This window comes from Rhipicephalus sanguineus, chromosome 5, assembly GCF_013339695.2.
Source record: "Rhipicephalus sanguineus isolate Rsan-2018 chromosome 5, BIME_Rsan_1.4, whole genome shotgun sequence".
Taxonomy (NCBI): Eukaryota; Metazoa; Arthropoda; class Arachnida; order Ixodida; family Ixodidae; genus Rhipicephalus; species Rhipicephalus sanguineus.
The window spans coordinates 146,972,372-146,992,788 of NC_051180.1; the positions used below are offsets into that span (position 1 = coordinate 146,972,372).

General features: G+C 44.0%; 1 protein-coding gene across 5 annotated transcripts in view; it reads right to left on the reverse strand.

Moving 5' to 3' along the window:
• Positions 1-12,162: 12,162 nt before the first annotated feature.
• LOC119394321 (transcription factor 12) overlaps positions 12,163-20,417 on the reverse strand; it is a 215,105-nt gene continuing 206,850 nt past the window's right edge. For 2 of the 5 annotated variants that reach the window (XM_037661611.2, XM_037661617.2), the window contains 4 exons: positions 19,961-20,106; positions 16,113-16,270; positions 14,277-14,349; positions 12,163-13,348 (listed from right to left, as the gene is read on the reverse strand). In XM_037661611.2, the coding sequence (XP_037517539.1) occupies positions 14,296-14,349; positions 16,113-16,270; positions 19,961-20,106 (358 nt within the window). In that variant the 3' untranslated portion in view covers positions 12,163-13,348; positions 14,277-14,295. Of the gene's footprint in view, positions 13,349-14,275; positions 14,350-16,112; positions 16,271-19,960; positions 20,107-20,417 lie in introns of those variants that run through there. The other 3 variants (XM_037661615.2, XM_049415745.1, XM_049415744.1) reach the window with 3 other exon arrangements.

Sequence of the window (20,417 nt, forward strand, 5' to 3'; positions counted from 1 at the left end):
AGCAGGCCAACTTTAATATCAAATTAAACATGCATTGCATTCTTCTTAACCTGTTGAATTTTTCTAAAGAAAAAGAAACTAGTTTTGCCTAGAAGGGTTTGTGTGCTGGGAATGCAGAGCAAAACTCTGACCATATGCTGCTACAATGTGCACTTGGTAGCTTTGTCGCAGAAATTACATCTAATGCAAGAAATACATGAGGTATGTGCCCCCAAATGCATTTGCACACAGATACCTGATCAAGTGGGAATATTTTGAACATGAACATGCATACTTTGGAAACCATGTGACTAATTGGTATTCATTGCTGTGTAGGGCTGTAGGGGCCTTCAACCTATGCTAAGGCTAAAGCTACGGCTAAAACTAGGCTATCTAAGGCTGAAGTTTTTCATTTTGCATGCAGATTCAGGCAGTGACGAATTCACGTAAAGATTCCTCATAGCCCATTCTGAAATTTATGTGCCATTATTGGCCTAATTGAGCAGCTAATTTTTCAAAATGAATCTTGTATGGGCAAGAATGAGTTGAATGTATTTGGAATGGTTAATGAGCCTACCTTATACCTCTGGCACAATTAACGTAGGTGAAGGCAATCTGTTTTCAGGCAGCATTTCCTTTGTGCTAACATTAAAACACTCCCCTATGGCCTGTTGAAGCGACGTTACATACCGTTCTTGACATAGTTCATCAGATAAGTTAAAACACTATTTTTTTTTAATAAACAAAAAATGAGAATGAACTAAAATACATTTTTTTTTTGTTGCGGTTCATAAGCTTATCTCATCTTTCCTACAATGAAAACGGGTTGGGGCAAGTGGTGTTCAGGCAATGGTACCTTCGTAGAAATAGTGGAGTCTTGCACTTCACATATGAAGTTCCCTGTTCCATGGTAGACGGGACACCTACAGGTATTATGCAAGACTACCCGATTGTGTCTCATGCTAATGTAGGAGCTTGTGTGTGTTGAGAATTCACATCACTCGGGCAGAAGTCTCGTTGTTAGGTGTGTGGCAAGCACATGATGATGCTTGCCTCACACCAAGCAACAAGACTTCTTTGCACCATTCAAAAGTTCTTAAGGAACGAGTCAATCTGGCAAGCTTCTCAAACTTGGTGTAAACAAGACCCACAGACCCCAAGATACTGAGTGTTAGGAAGGGCATGCATTTGCCTCAATTTTAAGTACGTTAATCTGCTAAAACAAATGCTAAGCTATGAAAATACTTTACCAGAAAACCTGCTAACCTTGGTGTCTAAAGCACTTGTGTAGGCCAAAAATACTGCTTTATTACTCTGTGTTTATAGCAAATGTTTGCAAACCTTTGGGATGGGTACTTAAGCTTAGTCACATTAGGAAAAGTCAGTGCCACGCATAAAGAGATATACTTATTAATTTTGTGCAATATGTTCGGTAGCGAGTACTAAAATTTGTTATTGTAATACATTGGTTTAAAAAGTGAGTTGTGGCGCAGCTTCAAGCACCCAACTGAGTGGGTGCAAAAAATGGGGCTCTGGCGGATTGATTGGCAAATGTTCTTGCATTCTTTTTGAAATTGGCTTCTGCTCCAATTTTCTGAGATTATTAGTGTCAGTTTGACAATTGTAAACAGGCTACATAAGTCGGTAACTTAAACGCCAGGCCTGCGCGGAAAGCGCAGCACAGCCACAGCGAAAGCTGGAAGAACGGCATTTCTAGCGTACGTTTTATAAACTCTCTTAGGGCTACTAATACAAGTACACTAGCAACGTACCCACTACGCCACAAATCATAATTTTTGTGAAGTTGGGAAGCACCCACCACGACATTATTCGTCATTCTGCGGAGAAGCGAGGTACCATCTGTAAGGCATTGTGTGCACTTTCTTGATGTCTCAGCTGATGATGATGAAGAATTATGGCTGAGCCCTTTGTAATGGGTTGGAAGCTTTAAAGGACCTACTAGTTATGTAATTCGCATTATGTGACGCCCGGTCGTTATTTAACTCTCCTACCGTTAACATGAGAAAGAAGAGACAGAGAGGGAATTAGCTTTATTGAGACCCTGAGGAAATGGATCATGGGAGCCTTATTGGCTTCCTTGGCAACCGATAGAAGTGCACTTGCGAAGAACACACAGTGCTATAAATCATCATAACTCTTGTGAAGTAGGGGAGCAGCCATTATGCAATTTTTCATCATTCTGTGGAGAACCGTGGTATCCGCTAAACACCTGTAAGGCATTATGTGCACTTTGTTGATGCTGTGGCTGATGACGACGAAGAATTATCGCAGAGCCCTTTGTAATGGGTTGGAAGCATTCAACAACCCACTCCTTGCACAATTCGCATAGTGTGACGCTTGGTTGTTATTTTACTGTTCTACCACGCTACATTACATATGTTAATGTGGTTCCTTCTAGACATGAAGCCTGTATAGGGTCTTTTTGCAAAGCAGTTACAAGCACCGGCATGGCTCTGAGGTAGAATACTGGGCTCCCACGTAGAGGGCCCAGGTTCGAACCTCGTTCCATCCTGGAAATTTCTTATTTCGAGCGATAGTGGTTACGGGCAGCGGCAGCGGACAACTACGGCGCCAAAAGCGGCCCTTGTTGTGATCTCATAACAGCTTTCGCTGTAAAACGACACCATAAAAGGTTGCCCTAGGTATGCACCCTTTTGAACCAACTCAGTACTGCTAGTTTAGTCGAGGAACTTAAACACTAAATCAATTTAAATCGACGAGTTTATCTGGGAATGGCATCAACTTTGCCACTATAAACCCGTTTGAGGAGAATTTTGCAATTCTGAACTGAAAATTCAATTGAATGTTAAGTTTGACATCAGAGCCCATAGTAGGTCGATGGTTCCTTTCAGAAGGCAGAACGCAATAAGGCTTCTGTTGAATTGGCGATTCTTGGCCTGTATGGATGCGATGAGGCCACATCTATATTGACTCACTAAATTTTCCTAAAATTTACCTTGACAAGTTTCTGGCTTCCTTAGAACAAAGTGTAATTCACTTTTACCAATAATTAATGTAGGCTTTAGCAGACTCCGTCAAATATGATCTCGCGAGTTGCTGCAGTAACCTCAGTGAAGTGGTTGCTTCCCTTTTACTGATATGAGAAAAATTGGTTTTCTCCCCGTAATGTCCATCTAAAGGCTTTTTATCTTGCTCTTTTTTTTGGGGGGTTCCGTAAGTAGTGAATGACCCACTTATTAACACTGGCAACGTCGTCCGCTCGAATGCATGATGGTCAACTGTTTGAAGACATTCTTATAGCGCCCAGTCACAGTTTTAACCCGAGAGAGCACCGACAAAGCTACCAGGGAGGTTTCATATTAAACACTGCTGTCCACGTGAATACACAATACAACGACGCAGTAACATGTGCTCGTGAGTGCAGTGTTGACAACTGTGGCAGGGAGCACACGCAGGAGCATGGCAGCCAATAGAAACTCAGTCCATAGACGGCAGACTACTTACGTTGATGTCGACGTTGCAAGGTGTTTCGTATTGAACTCAGTAGCGTGGCATACACTTTAAAATGGATTTTAAATATGTTCTAGGCTATCTTTACAGTTATTATTTTAAAGACACGCATGTGTCCACACTGATTTATACGAGTTATCTCGCATACAAAATTCTGTGTGAGTACTCCTTTGAAAGCATGTATGTGTCGTGTCATCAGAAAGAATACAACCACCACACTTTTTTTTTTTTACGAAAAATGGCACTTTTTTCTTTACTCTGGATGACTGGACAGAGTGTCAGCAGAGGACAACTTAAAGTGTATGTGCAAATGGTCAGCCTGAAAAAACTCAGGTGTCAACACAAACAGTGGGTACATCCAACATAAATGCGCACATGGGATAGAACACAACAGAAGCTTGGATATATGCACATGGGACAACTTCGGTATACATCGATGGCCACGCAAACTCAAAACCAACGTAGGGACAGGATCGCGTTTAAAAAAAAAGAATAAAAGCAGGCATAAAGCAGGAATACTGTGTACAATAAAATGATAACAAAAGACGATAAAAAAAGAGCGACAACTTTTTCAAAGATGAAGAACACGACAGGGCAACAAAACGAAACAATGTGTAATATGGTAGACAACGGCACAAGATACTCAGTGATGTACGCGCATGATTCGATGTAGCTTCGTTAAATTACACAATCGCAAAGTACAGAACGGAACGCTGAGCTCTGCTTAAAAGCAAATGCATTCAGTAACAAAGGTCATTTCTAAATTTCTTTCTGAAATGCATTGCGGCTGAGATGCTGCACGTGCCCAACAATTGCGAAAAAAAAAAAAAAATCAAGATACGTCACGACGTGTTGACACGAGTGTGCACGCACATAAAGTTGCCGAGTAAAGAAAAAGTGATTTAAGGGTGAGGCGGGAAAAGGGGTGCGGCTGCCTTAATTAAATAACGGGAAGTACATTAGCAGTGACGCGATTGAACATAACTCCGTCGTTAAGAGAGTGTAGCGGTCCTGCATTTGGTTTTCGTCCACTCTTGCAGCCTTGACGAGGCAATGGGAAAGGTTTTTTTTTTTTTTTTTTGTCCGTGTTGCCACAACTCAAGAACAATTGCCGCAAAACATGACCTATAGATGCCTTCACCGGCTGCACTCTCTTAACTGGACAACAAGAAAGCACTGCAAGCCCCCAAAAACAACAAGCAGGTAGAACAGTTAAGTACTCAGAACCAAACTCGGCGATGCATTTCGGTTGCTTTGCCAAAAGGTCATATATAAGCGACACAAACACATTCAACTGTTGAGAAACAAGCAACCAGAAAATGCGTCGATTTTTCTCTTTGGCATTGTAAAAATTACCGAGAGTGGTGTCGCACACTGAAAAAAGAGACAGAAAACAAAACAACACAAGCGGTCAACTGCGCACAAGATATATCAGAAGTTACGAGGCAGCGACCGTGTGCAAGGGAAACGCTGCCCTGTCCCATGGAACGGTAGTCGTCGAAATGTGTCCGAGAATGTTCCCAACCCTGTTCTTTCGAAATTCGGCAATGTGAAGTTAAAGCAGCAAGCACAGCATGACTCAGAGGGGATGTAGCACTGCTATCGGCATTTGTGTGTTGTAGAAGGCGGTTGTCATGGCGATTTTCTCGATGCAAAGGCTTTGTTATGAGCGCACAATAAAGTTTCAGCTTGCAAACAGATATCTACGGCATTGCTTTGGCCATGACAGATAATGGTCACCGCAAATGCTTCCGTAAACTCCATTCTTTCATAGTCCTGGTTGAGAGAGAATCTAAATTCGTAGGTTTTTATGTGCCACAACCAAGATATTGTTACGATGGTATGGGTTTATTTGCGGACGAGAAGACATGAAAACACAGACAGGAAGCCGCCACAGGTGAAGACCAATCCGGTACAATCAACTGCCCAACTTGTCCACTAGTGGATTGCCGCCACATTTTCTCCTCCGAAGGCATACGAAGCTTGCCGAGGTTAAAGGGGCCTATGATAGTGCTGCTTAGGAAGCAACTTGTTAACTGTGCACCACAAGTCAGCAGAATAATTGAGGTGGAATTTCTTTTGGCAGTTGACACTTGAACCATTCAGAAGCTAACCCATACCATCGTAACAATAAGACTACGAGGCACGTCATAGCGGGTATCTGCAGATGCACTTGTCTGGCCCAAATTTGACTGCTTTTTCGTTAGTGTGCACATGAAAGCATACACAATTTTTTCACACTCCACATCCCACTGAAGCGCAGTCGGATATCGAACTCGCGACCTCGTGCTTCACAGCAACACGCCACAACTGAGCCACCGTAGCAGCGGATAACTCCGAGTTTCTTGCAAATGCTGCATACAAATTCGCTAATACTTAGATGCATTGTTTGCTGTGTGCGTAACGCAATTCTTCTACTGCAACTTACGAGCCAAATAACCACATCTTTACAACACACTCAACAACATGGAAGTCCCAGGTAACAGCTACATTGACTGCAAATGCCGTCACGAGTTACGTCTGAAAATGCAAATAGCAAGCTAAATAAAGGATGTGCGCAGCTACAGGAATTAGAAGTACCAGAGCTAGCACACGCAACTTGGAACATTTCAGAGAGCCACTTCAACAACACAACTGCCAGATAGGCGATGCCACATTGCCACTGAAAGGCGCCACTTGCCAGTTACAGTACATTGCGCTCCGATTCATACTCTGCGTGCAGACTGTGAAAGTTGGGACCTTAGAAATAGAAGTCCCAAAACTGAGTCAATTTTATGTATTACACAAGATTAGCCAAACTAGTTAGGTAGTAACAAATGTTATTACACAAGGGTGTGTCTCGTTGGGTTACAGTGCCCAACTTTTGGCAGTTCCTCACTCAACGTGCCCAGCTGTCCTGAAAACAAAACCCTTAGGTTCAGACAAACTTCAGCCACTGGCTAATGCAGTGCACGTTAAATCTGAGAGGTGATACGTTGTCACAAAAGGCCACAGTATGCCAGCCCAAAGCCATTTTCAGCTGTCCCTGTTATGGGACCTCACTTTTGAAGATATGCTTATTTTATGGTGCGAATACTTTACTATAGGTGCAGCATAACTGCTTAACATAATTGAAAGAAAGAATGTTTCAGGGGACCCACCAATGTCAAACCATTAAAATAAAAACTCACGAGCAGAAACTTTCAAAAACTTTTGTTGCCTTTATCAGTCAGATACGAATCCTGCGCGATCACAGAATACATGGATCAACACACTTTTTAACGACTAAATTAATACTTGCATAGATTTTACACAGTTGCACGCAAAGTATGAAAAGAGCATCTAGGAAAAAATAAGCTTTTCAGAATGGCTGCATTGATAATTCAAGTTGATAAGCAAACTGGACTTCAGAGTAGTTTAGCAGGGCAATGGTTTAGTGAATGGGCCTTTTGCAAACAGCTTCTTCATTTCAACCTTTTAACCCTGAAACCCTGTATAATGTCTAACTTCCTTTTGGCAACTCCACAGCGGGGAAAATAAAATTCCCCACTGCAATTCGTGTAACCCTCAGCATGGTAGAAGGAAGAATAATAGAAGACCCTTCAATAAAAGTTTTAACCTTCATCACAAGATATATATATATATATATATATATATCTATAAATGCCGGAAAAAGAAAAAGAAGCTATGCACAATACATAAATGCAACCTTCGGAAATAACTTGTTGTACAACTTACGGGCTACCATCGAGTGGTAAGAACACAAGAGCACTACAGTTCAATGGTAATAATCACTATCGAAGCACAAAAAATGAACGACACTCTTCAAAGAACTATTTTTGCACAATTTACAGCTGAAGACGACTCGCATGCAGTCCTTGACAGCCAAAAAGTACAACAGAACAATGGTGTGACAAATGTCCACACCAACGTGAAGGCATTGACAGATGCCTGTTGCGTGTGCATGGGAAGCCGTAATTGTTTCACAGGCACCTGATGTGAAAGCAGTACTGTTGCACCACGATCGTCTGGTTCGCGCCACATTCTGTGGTCACTTTTCCTTTGAAACCTTGTGTAGCCAGAAGCTACGCCAGTAATGCACCGCCGTTCTCGGTGACAATTCCATGTCACGCAGGTTTTAACACAGCGAGTCGGTGCATCTCAATCTGCTGATGCGTATCTTGACAACCAAGTGTGCTTGACAACTACACTTGGCTGCAATGCCCGCGACAAGTGCATCCAGCCCAAGTTTGAACTTGAAAAGTTGACTCCAGCACATTTTTTTTAGTTGTTTGCAATAACCCTTCTGTGCAGGAGCTTTGAAGCTGTCCCCTTCTTCTAGGTACCAGTTGGTGAATTTCCGTTCCTTTTCATAGCTTCATTGACAACAATGTATCTTACAAAACAAGCTGCAAAAAGCAGAAGCAAAGTACAGAGTCAGCTACGACGTGAAAATCCTAAGACAGCTCTAATGTCCAAACATTTCGTTCGCATCTGAAGTATTATGGTCGCAAGGGTTTCAACGATGGAACAGCATTAGCTACAAGCTAACGCTGTGTGTAGCTAACGATTGTAGCTGACACTCCATATGAATTACCTTGAAACTCTGTGCTACGAACAGGCGGATGGCTGCTCATCCCTTTAACAGCGTCAGCTCAAGAACAAGCTCGGCACAATCCCAGTCCATCAGACGACTAGTCATAACTGTCTGCTACAGTCCGAACTGTCTTGTGTGGATTTGGGTAGAAGTTGTTCAAGAGCCGGGCCATGACCACCGTAAGACACAAGACAGAAGCCGAGCTTTGAGACAATTATGGCTTCCCATGGACTAGAAGGAAGAAGTAAGCAACGTAGAAAAAAAAAAAAAAAAAAAACAAGACAAGAGAGCTCAGCAGTGCAGCATCCAGTCCCAAATTGCAGCTGCGATAAATGCAACAGAGTGGGGAAGAAGGGCAAGGGGTGTGTGCGAGGGGGTTGAGGGAGGGCAATGAGTTGTGAAGCGAAAAAAAAAAAAAGACACCAAACACTGCCCTTCAGCAAAGCGCCAAAACAGAAATCGCCATCTTTCTATCGTTGCCCTTTTTTTTTTCAAGCTTCTTCATCGCCAAACACTAAGCCAACACCCAAAAAAGCCTCCCGTCATAAGTTTATACAGTCATATAGAAGTGACAATGAAAAAGAAACAGATGATTCTATACATTTTTTTTTTCTTCGAGTGTGTCCGCGTGTATAATATATATATATTTATATATATATATATATATTTATATTTCTTTATGTATATAACCTCACTCGCGCGCACACACACACATGTCCATGAAGAGACACACAGGCTCACAAAAAACAAGCACTCGAAAAAGGACGACAGTCACGCCACATTTTTTTTTTCCTCCTCAGAAAATGCAGGGTAGAGCGAAAGAATAAAAGAAAAAAAAATGCGGTGAGCAAAAGGGAAGTCAAATAAACAGAGCAATCGATTCCCGCAAAAATAAATTACAACAGGAGTGATAAAAATGAGACACTAAACGAGACAGTCGTGTCGAAATTCCTGCGTGAAAAGGCCTGCCTGCAACTCTGAAAACATGCAAAGTTCAGGGCAGACAAACGGAAAGGGCAAACAAAAAAGAAATGCATAAATAGAATTATGGCTTGTCCGTAAATGAATGACCATTTGCGGAATTCCGGGTCACTGGAGCTGTGGATGGCAGCAACGCCTTTTGACCCTTCTCCCATCTACAGTCGTAACCAAATATTCTAAAATTGCTCGATTACTCGAGATGTTGCCCATATGTATTACAGAACTGCGGGGCTGTTAACAGGCTCGGTCATTTTCATATAGAGAACCATTCCAGAGGGCCTAAACTGAAGTCCTTCTCGATAATACTCGTAGTTGTAGTCAATAATACTCACTGCAAAAATAGCTTAGAAAAGAGAAATCGTTCTGTCCATCCTGGTGTAGCACTAAACTACATGTGGTTGTGAACATACCATAATCATAAAAGCGCATTTTTTAACTGTGCTTGAAACACCTGCTGAATTTTTGTTTATCCCCATACATTAGCTCTACTGCTGGATGCTGCCGCTGCGCAATTAGGCACAAAGAGCTGACAAGTCCAAGAAATCGCTCGGCAGCGGAATTTTTTAGAAATTTTGTTGGAAATAAATTTCACTCTGCAATATGTGCAGGTAAAAAGACCTCTAAATAACTGGTGGCAATACAATAGCCAGCTGGCTAAAAAAACCTGGAATATTACCATAAAATTATAGTTTTTATCATCTAAGTCAGCAGATGATATTTTTAAGAGGGCACGATGAAGAAAGAATTGTTTTCCTTTTACAGTCATGAGCAATATGACAGAAAACACCGAACTTTATGTAAATAACATCAATAAAACGCCCTGTTGGGCGAGTCGTTGATCTACCACAGACGACATTTTTTTAGCGCAAAAGTGGAAAAGAAAGGAATATTAAGAAGAGAAGAAAAGAACACAGTGCGCTCGCCCTATGTTCTTTTCGTCTCTTCTTAATATTGCTTTATTTTCAACTTTTGCGCTGAAAAATGTCGTCTGTTTATGTTAATAATTGTTGGGGTTTAATGTCCCAAAAAGATATGATTATGAGGGGCGCCGTAGTGGAGGGCTCCGGTAATTTTGACCACCAGGGGTCCTTCCACAAGCACCTAAATCTAAGTACACGGGCCTCAAGCATTTTCACTTCCATCAAAAATGCGGCCTCCGCAGCAGACATGGATCCTGCTACATTCAGGTCGGCAATCGAGCGCCATAACCACTACACCACCGTGGCAGTTCCAAACTCCAGTGTTTAATTAACGATTACCTTCTAATGTGCCAATATTGATGTGACATACGAAATTGCATGATACCTTTTTGCTTGAACATGTCATGAAAGCTTTTGTGCTTGCCAACTGCGTTTAGCCGCTACTTTTTTCTTATTTCTCGATCAATTTTGATGATAATTGGCGAGTTAATGTATGTTTGTGTGCTGCTTTCAAATATGCAATTATTTTTCTAGTGGAATGGGTAGTTTTTGAAATACAAAATATGCCATGTGCCTTTTGGGGAGCAAGATGTTTTTTTAACTTGGAGAGTTACAAAGTAAATCAGCATTAATGAGAACTAACAGATAATAATGCCAAGGAAAGCTATTTGTAATAATTGGAATATAAATGTGAAGAAAGTAAAGTGGACGGAAAGATAACTTGCCGCCGGAAGGCAGCAAGTTATCTTTTTTAACTAATGTTTCAATCTTTTCTAACTAACTTACGGTATGTTGAACATTTGGGCATACATCAATTTCAAGCTAGGATTTCCTTCGCAAATGTTCAACATATCGTTACTTTAGTTCTAATGGGCTTAGAGCATCCAATTTTGTTGCATTGCACTCAGTTCTGATACCAGGTTATTGTCATATGCTGATTTAATTTGTAACTCACTCAGTTTAGAAAAAATCTTGCTCCCCAAAGACACATGAAATACAGTCTACGCTCGTTATAACGGACCCGCATTCAACGGACTTTCGGATACAACGGACCATTATTCAGCCTAAGTTTGGTCTGTGTATTAAATTAATGGAGCGAAGTTCGGTTTTAACGGACCGCGATACAACGGACTATCGGCTACAGTGGACGAAATTACCGGCACTTTTTGTCGCAATTGGGCGCATAAAGCGGACTTTTGCCATGTTGACGCGGGCTGATAACAGACTTCACCACGCCGCTCTCTGCGAGCTAAAGCCACGGTAATTTTAAATGGCAGCTGGCAACATTGGTGGCTTCCGGCCAAGCCAAGCCTTCAGCCAAGCCAGTCTGAGAGCACGTTGGCGACTTTGGTTATGCACGGACGTAGCTAGTTGACGCTATTTTGTCGTTGTGTTCCCGTGCTTCACTGTTCTGTCTGTTCGCAAATGTTGAGGTAATGGCCTCCAGAAAGCGGAAGCAAATATCGATGGCCGACAAGCTCAAGATAGTAAACGCGGTCGCTCACGGTGAGAAGCAGGCGGACATCGCAGTGTTGAAGTGTTGCAGCTGAGTGAAATGCGGCGCAAAGTGATAACAGCATCGTTAAGGGTGCTCGCCAATCGCTGATCACTAATTTCTTTTCAAAGTAACTGTAAATAAAAAGTTTGTGTTTTGTATTAGGTGTTCGTCACTCATTGCAGTAACGTTGTTAGACATCGCGACCTATGTTTTGAAAGCAAGACGTTCCGGTGCTCCGAGCAGGTGAGTTCTGCTGTCAAATTAGAATTTTAATGCGAGAGGTTCCTTGGTGCTGCTCAGTTCAGAACTCTCAGATGAACTTGGGGCCGTCCGGCGATCCTTGGAACGGAGGGGGAAGGGGGGGGGGGGGCTGCGCTCCCGGCAATAGGCGTCCCGGGACCACTTCAGCAGATATGCCTTCCCGTCCTCACAAATAAGAATTTATTCGAAGCCGATCAAAAGGAGCGTATGAAAAAGCCTACTAGAAACGTTTTATTATCGGGCTAAGCTTCGTTGCTGAGCAGGAGCCACATGGCGTCCCTGCATCTACTGTAACGGCACTGCGCTGCAATTTTGTTAATAACCGTTGCTAGTGATTAAGTCTTTTGTAAACATGCTGGCGAATGCACTCAGCGTTCACCAGCAGAACTAGCCTGCTGCTGAGCGAAATCGGAGCGATCGTCACACGGTAACGCAATCCCCCCCCCCCCCCCCCCCCCCCCCCCCGCGAAGTTTGGATATTACGGACTTCGGATAAAACGGACTCATTTTGCCGGATTATGATGGTCCGTTGTAACGAGAGTAGACTGTATTTTGTATTTTAAGATGTACACATTATACTAGAAAAATAATTGCATATTTGAAATCAGCACATAAATATACAAAAACTTATGAAGATTTATCATAATCGATCAAGAAAAAAAAAATTCAAGTGCCATGTCCCCCCTTAAAAGGTAATTTCAGTGTTCCATCTCATATTGCTTGTGACTTGATATATGAGATTAAACTACCCTTCCACAATACCACAAGGCTGGTACGTGTGTCCTCCCCAACCGCAGTCTTCACTAACTTTGCAACACCACCGCTCGTCCTATTGATGTAATGTACTCCGTAAAAAGGTGATACAAATACGGACAAGCCAGAAACTTTCACGTAAGATAATCAGAAGGGTTCCTCAACGAGCTTCCCACGAGAAGTAAACAATTACAAAGGTGCGTTTTTGTTGAGCCATGTAGATGGGAGCCGTCGGACGCTCCTCCGCTCGTTTTGCTTTAAATAGAGCACTGTCCGCCATTCCACGACAACGTGCATACGGAAAAAGACGGAGAGAGAAGATTAAACGAAAATCTGTCGTCGTGTTTTTTTTTAAAATCTCGCCACCGTTGCCGCTTTTCCTCCTCCGCGAAACGCCGAAATGCATTGATCTGCGATGAGAGATGCGTTATGGTATGTATACAGGTTGCAACAGCAAAGTTCCGCCCCCACTCGTCCAAAAAGAAAAAAAAAAAAAAAGCACGAAGCAGCTCAAAAAGAGTCCTGGCGTCGATTAAGCCAAACCTGCTTCTCTGTGTTTTTTTTTTTTTTTTTTTGTGGGCACAGGCGTGATCAACTATGAGGGCACGAGGATCTCATCGTGTAAGAGTAAACAGGAAAATAAAAACGAAATCGATTAAAAAAAGAAAAAAAAAAAGAGGAGGACACAACGGGTGTCGACGAGAAAAGGTGGTGCTGGTCGGGGAGGGAAGAACGGTGGCTGCTTTCCTCTTCGGCTGCTGCGGAGTAATATGCGCCCTCCCTCTCTTTTTTTTTTTTTTTTGCTCGTTCATCCTACTGGAAGCTGGAAGATGTCCCTCCTTCGATAACGAAGAACTTGTGTTGGCGAATGGGTCTGGCAGAAGAACCCTGGAAAACGAGAGAGAGGAACGCGGTGCTTTAGAATACGATGTCCTCTTATTGAAAAGGTTTACGAAAATAACGCCGCGAAGTATCCACACTGTACTGGCTAGTACACTTCTTAAAGGTAGCGACAAGCTGCCTGTTCTCACTTGGTTGTGCCCTAATGCATTTCAATTCTTCTATATACTTTCTCCTTGTGATCCAAGGTACCTCTAACCATAGGCGACCATAGGTGCAAAAAGGGCACTTGTACCCCCCCCCCCCCCCCCCAAGACAAAATATGGTCAACACCCATGACTCCGATAAAAGCTGGAATACAGGTCAAATTTCTTTAACCCCTTCCCCATTTTGGACGAGCACAGCTCATCCACTTGACAGCGAAGCTTTTCGTCATTGTCAGACTGATGAAAGCATTCTCAGAACGCTCAAGATTTCTACAGGTACTCTTGTTTTCTTTTTATTGTTGATTATTAGTAGGTAGCCAGCCTTTTTTTCCAGAGTAATTATGAGTAAACTTATCATCCAGTTTTTATGGTGCTTGGCCAAGATAAACATAGCTTTTGCAATGATTGCAAAGGCCGATTGCAAAGGGGGCAATGATTGCAAGGGGGGCAGGCTACCATCAGATACCAACTTTTTTGTTCATAGAGATATCTTAAGGAGACTCCTTCCACTACATGATATTCACATAAGAGTTTTTTTCCGAAGCAGTTTCCAGAAATAGCGTGGCTCTGTGGTAGAGCACCTGCTTGCCACGCAGACAGCCCGGGTTCGAACCCAAAGATTTTTATTTATTTTACTTGCAGCTATCTCGATTTTTTGGTCATGGACACTATGATTTTTCGCTCACAACCAATGACGCCATCACTGACGACGACTCCGGAATTGCTGCGTAACAAGCTCTTTAATGCTATCGCGTCAATATAACACTTGCCTGTGTAACGCTGAGAACTTCACATTTCTGAGTTGCTTGTCTCCCCATCCATGGGTTGCGAGTAGTCGGTCCACTGGTAAGGCAAGAAAAAAAAAGAAAAACGCAGGTCACCACAAATACATCACGATGCTACAGTGGAAAACTCGCCAATAGAGCCACTCTATGAACAGTTTCTTCTGTTTCCACATGAACAATCCCACAATGGCCGGAGGAATGGACAACGTAACGGCACACATGTGTTAGAATACAGTCCATCTTGGATACATTAGTGTCCATACTGGACAGTCGCAGGGCCCCATGGGAAATTTCATGCATCATATAGGCGTTTCATTGCGGAGTTGTTCCGAATAAAGACATGCAACAGAGAGAGAGAGAAAGTAATCTATGGCTGCAAAAGTAACCGCCCAAGCACTCCATACAAATGGTTAACCAACGAAGCTGAAACGTGCGACCCCAGTGCTTAGCGGTGGGTTAATCCCGATGGAACCAAAGTGCCGCTCGAGAAACTCCCGCTGGGCCTGGCAAATGCATTTCCGCCATTGCCACATTGACGCTGCTCTGCCCGCAACGCGGCCTCCTTGGCCCGCCGTGGTCGCTTGCATTCGATCTCTCGAGTACACTCAAACCTCATTATAACAAAGTCGCATCTGCCACGAAAATAACTTCGTTATATCCGAAAATTCGTTATAAACAATTATTTGTAACACTGTATCTATGACAAGACTATTTTTCATTTACTTCGTTATAACCGATAATTCGTTATATCGAGGTTTGAGTGTATCTGCCTGCCATTGGGGCTTGCATTCCGCTTCACGATTTAGCGTGACTTGGCAGGCTGCCGGATCGTCGGTACGCAGATGCTGCTTGCGCTTGCCTACCCGGGTCTGTACTAGTGTCCGGACTACAGCATCGGCCCAGCGAACACATGTTCTCTCACAGTTCTGCTGGCGGCGCTGTTCTTAGCAAGTTATCTGCTGTTTGGGAGTTCGTACGATCCATGGCCTACCCATGTTTAAGTTGCAAGTTGAAACTGTTGAGCGCAAGCTCCGTCGCACGGCTGTGATGGAATGAACGACGTCACAGACGGCGCAGCCAACGACGCGCGTGCTTGGGCACGACGGAGAGAACGACGTCACTGACGGCGCAACCAATGGAGAAGTTTCTAGCAACACGAGGACAGACGGATTTTCGTTTCGCCTAGCCTTATACAGCTTCGCTGTGAAAGCACATCAATGTGCACGCTGTGCCATGCTCTCGTGTCAGGAAGGCGCTGGCTTTTTGATGTTCTTGTTGGGATTACAGGAAAGAAAAAGCACCAGCGACACTGGTCAGGGTGAGATGTTGGACGAACTAGCTCAGGGTTCAGCATTGCCAAAAACAGCTGTAGTATGTCTTAAAACTTTCTGAGCTTTTTTTTGGAAAAGTAGGTGGCAACGATGACCATGGTAGCGAGGTCTGATGACACACCCTTAACCAGAAACACATAAAGCTAAAGCTACAGTGACTTACACCTTCCACTTTACCACTCTTGGGAAGTGTTGGTAATGAGATAATTGTTAATTGCCAGCGCACCCATGCGTTTCTTTGGCAAGAACACTGACACAACAAAAAAATTCTTTAGAACACACTGCAGATGTTGCTACCAGCTTTGCTACTGCCATCCATGGCTTCAGTAACCCGATCATCTGCAATCAGTAAAAATATTACGGACAGAACATCCGCTTTTGCTAAAAAGCTTACGGACAAACAAAAGCTTGCTTCAACGGATGCTGAACCTGACCCTATGCAGCGAAGTGTATGAGAAAAGAAAAAAAGAGATACCATGTGAGTACTTACTAGGGTACTTACAGGCAGCGAGCCCAGCCTCTGGTGTGCCAGTGCATCGAGCGCTTGACCCGGGTGAGCCAGGCCGTGGGCCCCCAGCTTGGCCCCCTCGTCGCTCTTTTCCTCCTCACGCCGCTTGAGGCACGCCGTCTTGGGGTTCAGGTTGCGCTCTGCACGCGCCAGCACAGCAGCGCTGTAGCACGCACCAAGGAGGACAAAGTGACAGACCACAATACTAATGGCGAGTTGCCTACTCTTAAACTGATAACATCGCACAAGCCCCACCCTTTGGTGAGCCTTGTTGACCACTGCGAGGACTTTTACTGACACGAAAATAGTCAGTTGTCTTTTCTTTCTTTTTTTTTTTTTTGCGCCGAGTGAAAGACCAAGCTCTCGAGAGCCTAGAAAGTGTAGTGGTAAGCGTGAATGCACCCTGAAAGATTAATTACAACATGTCCTTCAAAGCTATTTCGGTTCCTACGTCAACATGGTACGAGCATCTCGTCACGTGCTCGCGCAAGATATTGTGACATTTTCACAGCCGTATTGCCACATGGCTCCACTGGTGACGCACAAGCGGCCATTTTGTATGCTCTGGTGCCTGACGTCATCACAACTAGCCATACTGGGGTGTCAAGTCACCAGAATTGACACTGCAGCCTGATGTCACGCTAGTGTCAATTGACTTCAAAATTAAATAAAATATCGGCATTTACTGTGCTTCACATTTGCTCAGAGCCGTCTCGTATACTGGAGATTTGTATGACAGAGTAAACTCAGCTTTGAAAATTGGTGTCAGTACCCCTTAAGGGGAGACGCGGGTCTTGGAACGGTCAAAAATGGTCAAAAAATCGATTTTTCGCAAAGCTTATTTTCGAGGCGTTTGTACTTCTGAGCACCTACTCTCAAATTGCTAACGCTAAATTCGGTCGGGAAACGCGATAAAATCGGCTTTCAAAGCACCCCGGCAGCACTAAAATGTCCCCAAAAGGACGAAATTTGTTCGAACTTCCCGCGCGCGCCATGAGCGTTGCAGCGGGCCGAGCGCCGCCATCTTGGGCTAGATTTGAAGCTGTTTTCTTTGTGCACATTTTGCGCCATCTCAAAATGGCGTCGCTCAAGCAGAACGGCCGCCGTCGCGGGTTTTCTGAAGGTCGTTTCCAGGCCACTGATTGGCTCTCACGCGGCGCGCTTTTCAAGCGCGCCTTTCCGAGTCTCCCATTGGCTGGCGCGACCGACACGTCATTTTTTTTTTCTTTGTGTTTGGTTCTCCGCCGTGGCTGTCCGTTTGTGTGCGCCTGCTTTTGCGATCGTGCATGTTTCTCGACGGACCGTGTCTCTACTTTGTGCCGGTAGTTTTTCCACGCGATCGAGATGCCTGGAGACTCTCGTCTGAAACCATCGACGCAACGAGCTTTTGGAAGCCGTAAAAAACGGGCTTGGAACAAGAAGGCGCCGGCTACAAGTGCACCGTCGGCAGCGGAGTTGGAGTCGCGGCCGGACCCTTTGGACCTGCCGGGAACTTCAACTGACGACACCGTGGGACCAAGTTCGACTAGCGAAACACTTCGGGTTGATGCCGCGTACTACTCAACGGCGGAGCAGGCGCAGCGAGTTGAGAGATCGGCGCAAACGAAGACCGTTCTGTCTGGAAAGTCGGCTACCCAGCGCAAGTTCGACCTTCTTGGAGTAAGCGCGGAGTGCCAGACCGGTGACGCCGGGACCGATTTTTTGCTCGTCGATATGAAAGTTTTGAATAACTTTTTTGCACAAGCGAAGTGCGACAAATGCGACGCAAAAAGTCTCAGCGTGAGGAAGGCAACGGACAAGGAGTACGGCCTTGCGGTAAAGCTTATTTTTTCTTGCAGCAGTTGTGATTTCGAGAAGAAGCAATTTTCTTCTCCGAGAGTGAGCGGAACTGCCACCATCACTCCCTTCGAAGTCAACATGAGGGCCATGAAGGGGATACAGATGATAGGCAAAGGTGTTACTGCCCTTTCGGACTTTTGTGCGTGTATGAACCTTTCGCACCGAGGCTTGCACCACAAGACGTTTCAGGGACACCTAAAAAGTTTAGTGAAAGCCTGCGAAAACACAGCGACTGAAAGTGAAGCTGCTAGTGTGGCAGTAATAAAAGAGCTGTATACAGACTTCCTGAACCCCATAGGGAACATCGATGTTGTGTTCGACGGCTCATGGATGACGCGAGGTCGGAGCTCACACATAGGTGTGGGCTGCATCATTGAGCTCTACACTGGCCTTGTAATTGACCATGTTGTTTACTCAAACTTTTGTCTCGGCTGTGCCCTGGGACCACAGCCTAGAAAAAGACTCTCTGCGTTTACGCAAGGCAAATGCAACTCATCTGAAGAGCACCAACACAAAAAAGACTCTTGCAAGGAGACACAAAACGGGTGCAACTGAAGATTACAGTCCTGGACTACTTTGAAGGTATTCTCTCAAGCATAGCAACCTATTACCCAGGGTAACATGCTGCCTAACATCTAGAAGGTTCTTCCTAAAGACTGAAAAGACATGAGCAGCCAGTCGCTTGAGCCTCATACCCCATGGCTTTTCCAGAACCCCCCAGCCGCTTGTCATGGTGGGGTTTTGATCATGCTTTGCACATTGGAAAATTTTTTTAGATATGATTCCTTGGGTGGAACAAGACACTTTCTGTTTTGTTTTGAAGGGAAACAGATGGGGAACATGTGAATAAAATTTATGGTTAAAGGTTCCTTTTAGAAATTTATACAGTGCGTGTCAATCTTCAAACGCGATTTTCTCAGCTTCACATTTTTTGCCAACTTGACCAGCCTTACGGATCTTTTCATTATGTTTTTGTAAGGTAATTTTGATAAATTTTATACCGTTGAATTCGTAAGAAATAGGACTGTGGAGCTATGCTATTTTTTTGTGGCTAAGATGAACATATGAAATTTTGTGAACAATAATGTGAGCTAATTGCATTTCAAGATTACACAATGTCAATACAATTGAAAGTTCTTATATGATGATATATCTCAGTGACAATATAAATAGCATAGCTCCACATGGCAGGTCTTTGGCTACAGCTGCATCTTAAACAGAACCTAAAAATACTGAGGGAAAGTGTCTTAATGACCCGTAAGAAATTACCTAATTAGATTTCACTTATGCTCTCACAATTTGATAACTAATTGAAGTACATGAAAACTAATTATATTTTTGAAAACAGGAGGAAGAAATACATATACACACCCAATTTCATTACAATATCTCCAATAATAAAACTTTTCGTTTCGAGACCAGTGTCTCCCCTTAAAGGCACCCGTATCTTGTGCACCTTTGCTTCTCAGCAAGCTAGCGAAATCTGTCAGGCATTCTGCGTTCAGCCTAGAATCAGATAATTGAGTGAGTGCCCCCTCACTGGCTTTGCATGCCAAGGAAAAAGCTTATCTGAAGCGACATTGTAGTTATCTGTGTTAACAGCGATGTCTGCATCACTTTGTAGGTTCTGCACATGCATGTGCATTGCCACCTAGAATTTTATTGGTAAGGTGGATCCCACCAGCACCACAGCACACGCTAGAACTTCACTGGTGACATGCACGCCCTCGCGTAGTGCTTCTAGCATGTCTAGGCAGTCTAGGCTGCGCATGATGCTTCTTGGTTGCATCAGCAGTCAGTAAACTTCTCACTAACTGTACACCTAGTTTCGTGCATGCAATCACGTCCTTGCGAAGTGTCTCATCGGAGTAATGCAACTCTTTATATTGCTAGACACTGCACGAAGACCAAGCCAGGTTCAGGGACATAGAAACATTACGAGCCACCCGGGGCCCTAGAGTCATGCTCAAAGCCTCGGACAAATGGCTCACCCCTGACTTGCTGCTCCAGGCTGGTAATGACCTCGACTGCCTGGTGTAAGATGTTCAGCTTTGTCTGGGCCTTGTCTGTCTTCAGGTGCATCATGCACATTCGGCCCAGCTCCTTGAACGCCTCGTTTATGTCCCTTACACGTATCCTGCAACACAGTGGCACATGGTCAACGCAACACCATGTTCACCCACACTGGCTCAAGAAACAACGCAGTGCATAGAATCTCAGACAAGAGAGAGGCTAGAGGCGATGATGATGGAAACTTCGAAGTGATCAACAACATTTGAATGACAGATGTTGTGGACTAAAGCCAGGATTTCAACCAGGGTGTGATCCCGTAAGCATCAAAAAAAAAGAAAAAAAAAGAAACATTCTTGCCAAGCGCAACAGGTCAAGATTTGCAATAACATCCTGAATGGGGGAAGTATGTACGAGCCTTGACCAATTATGTGCATC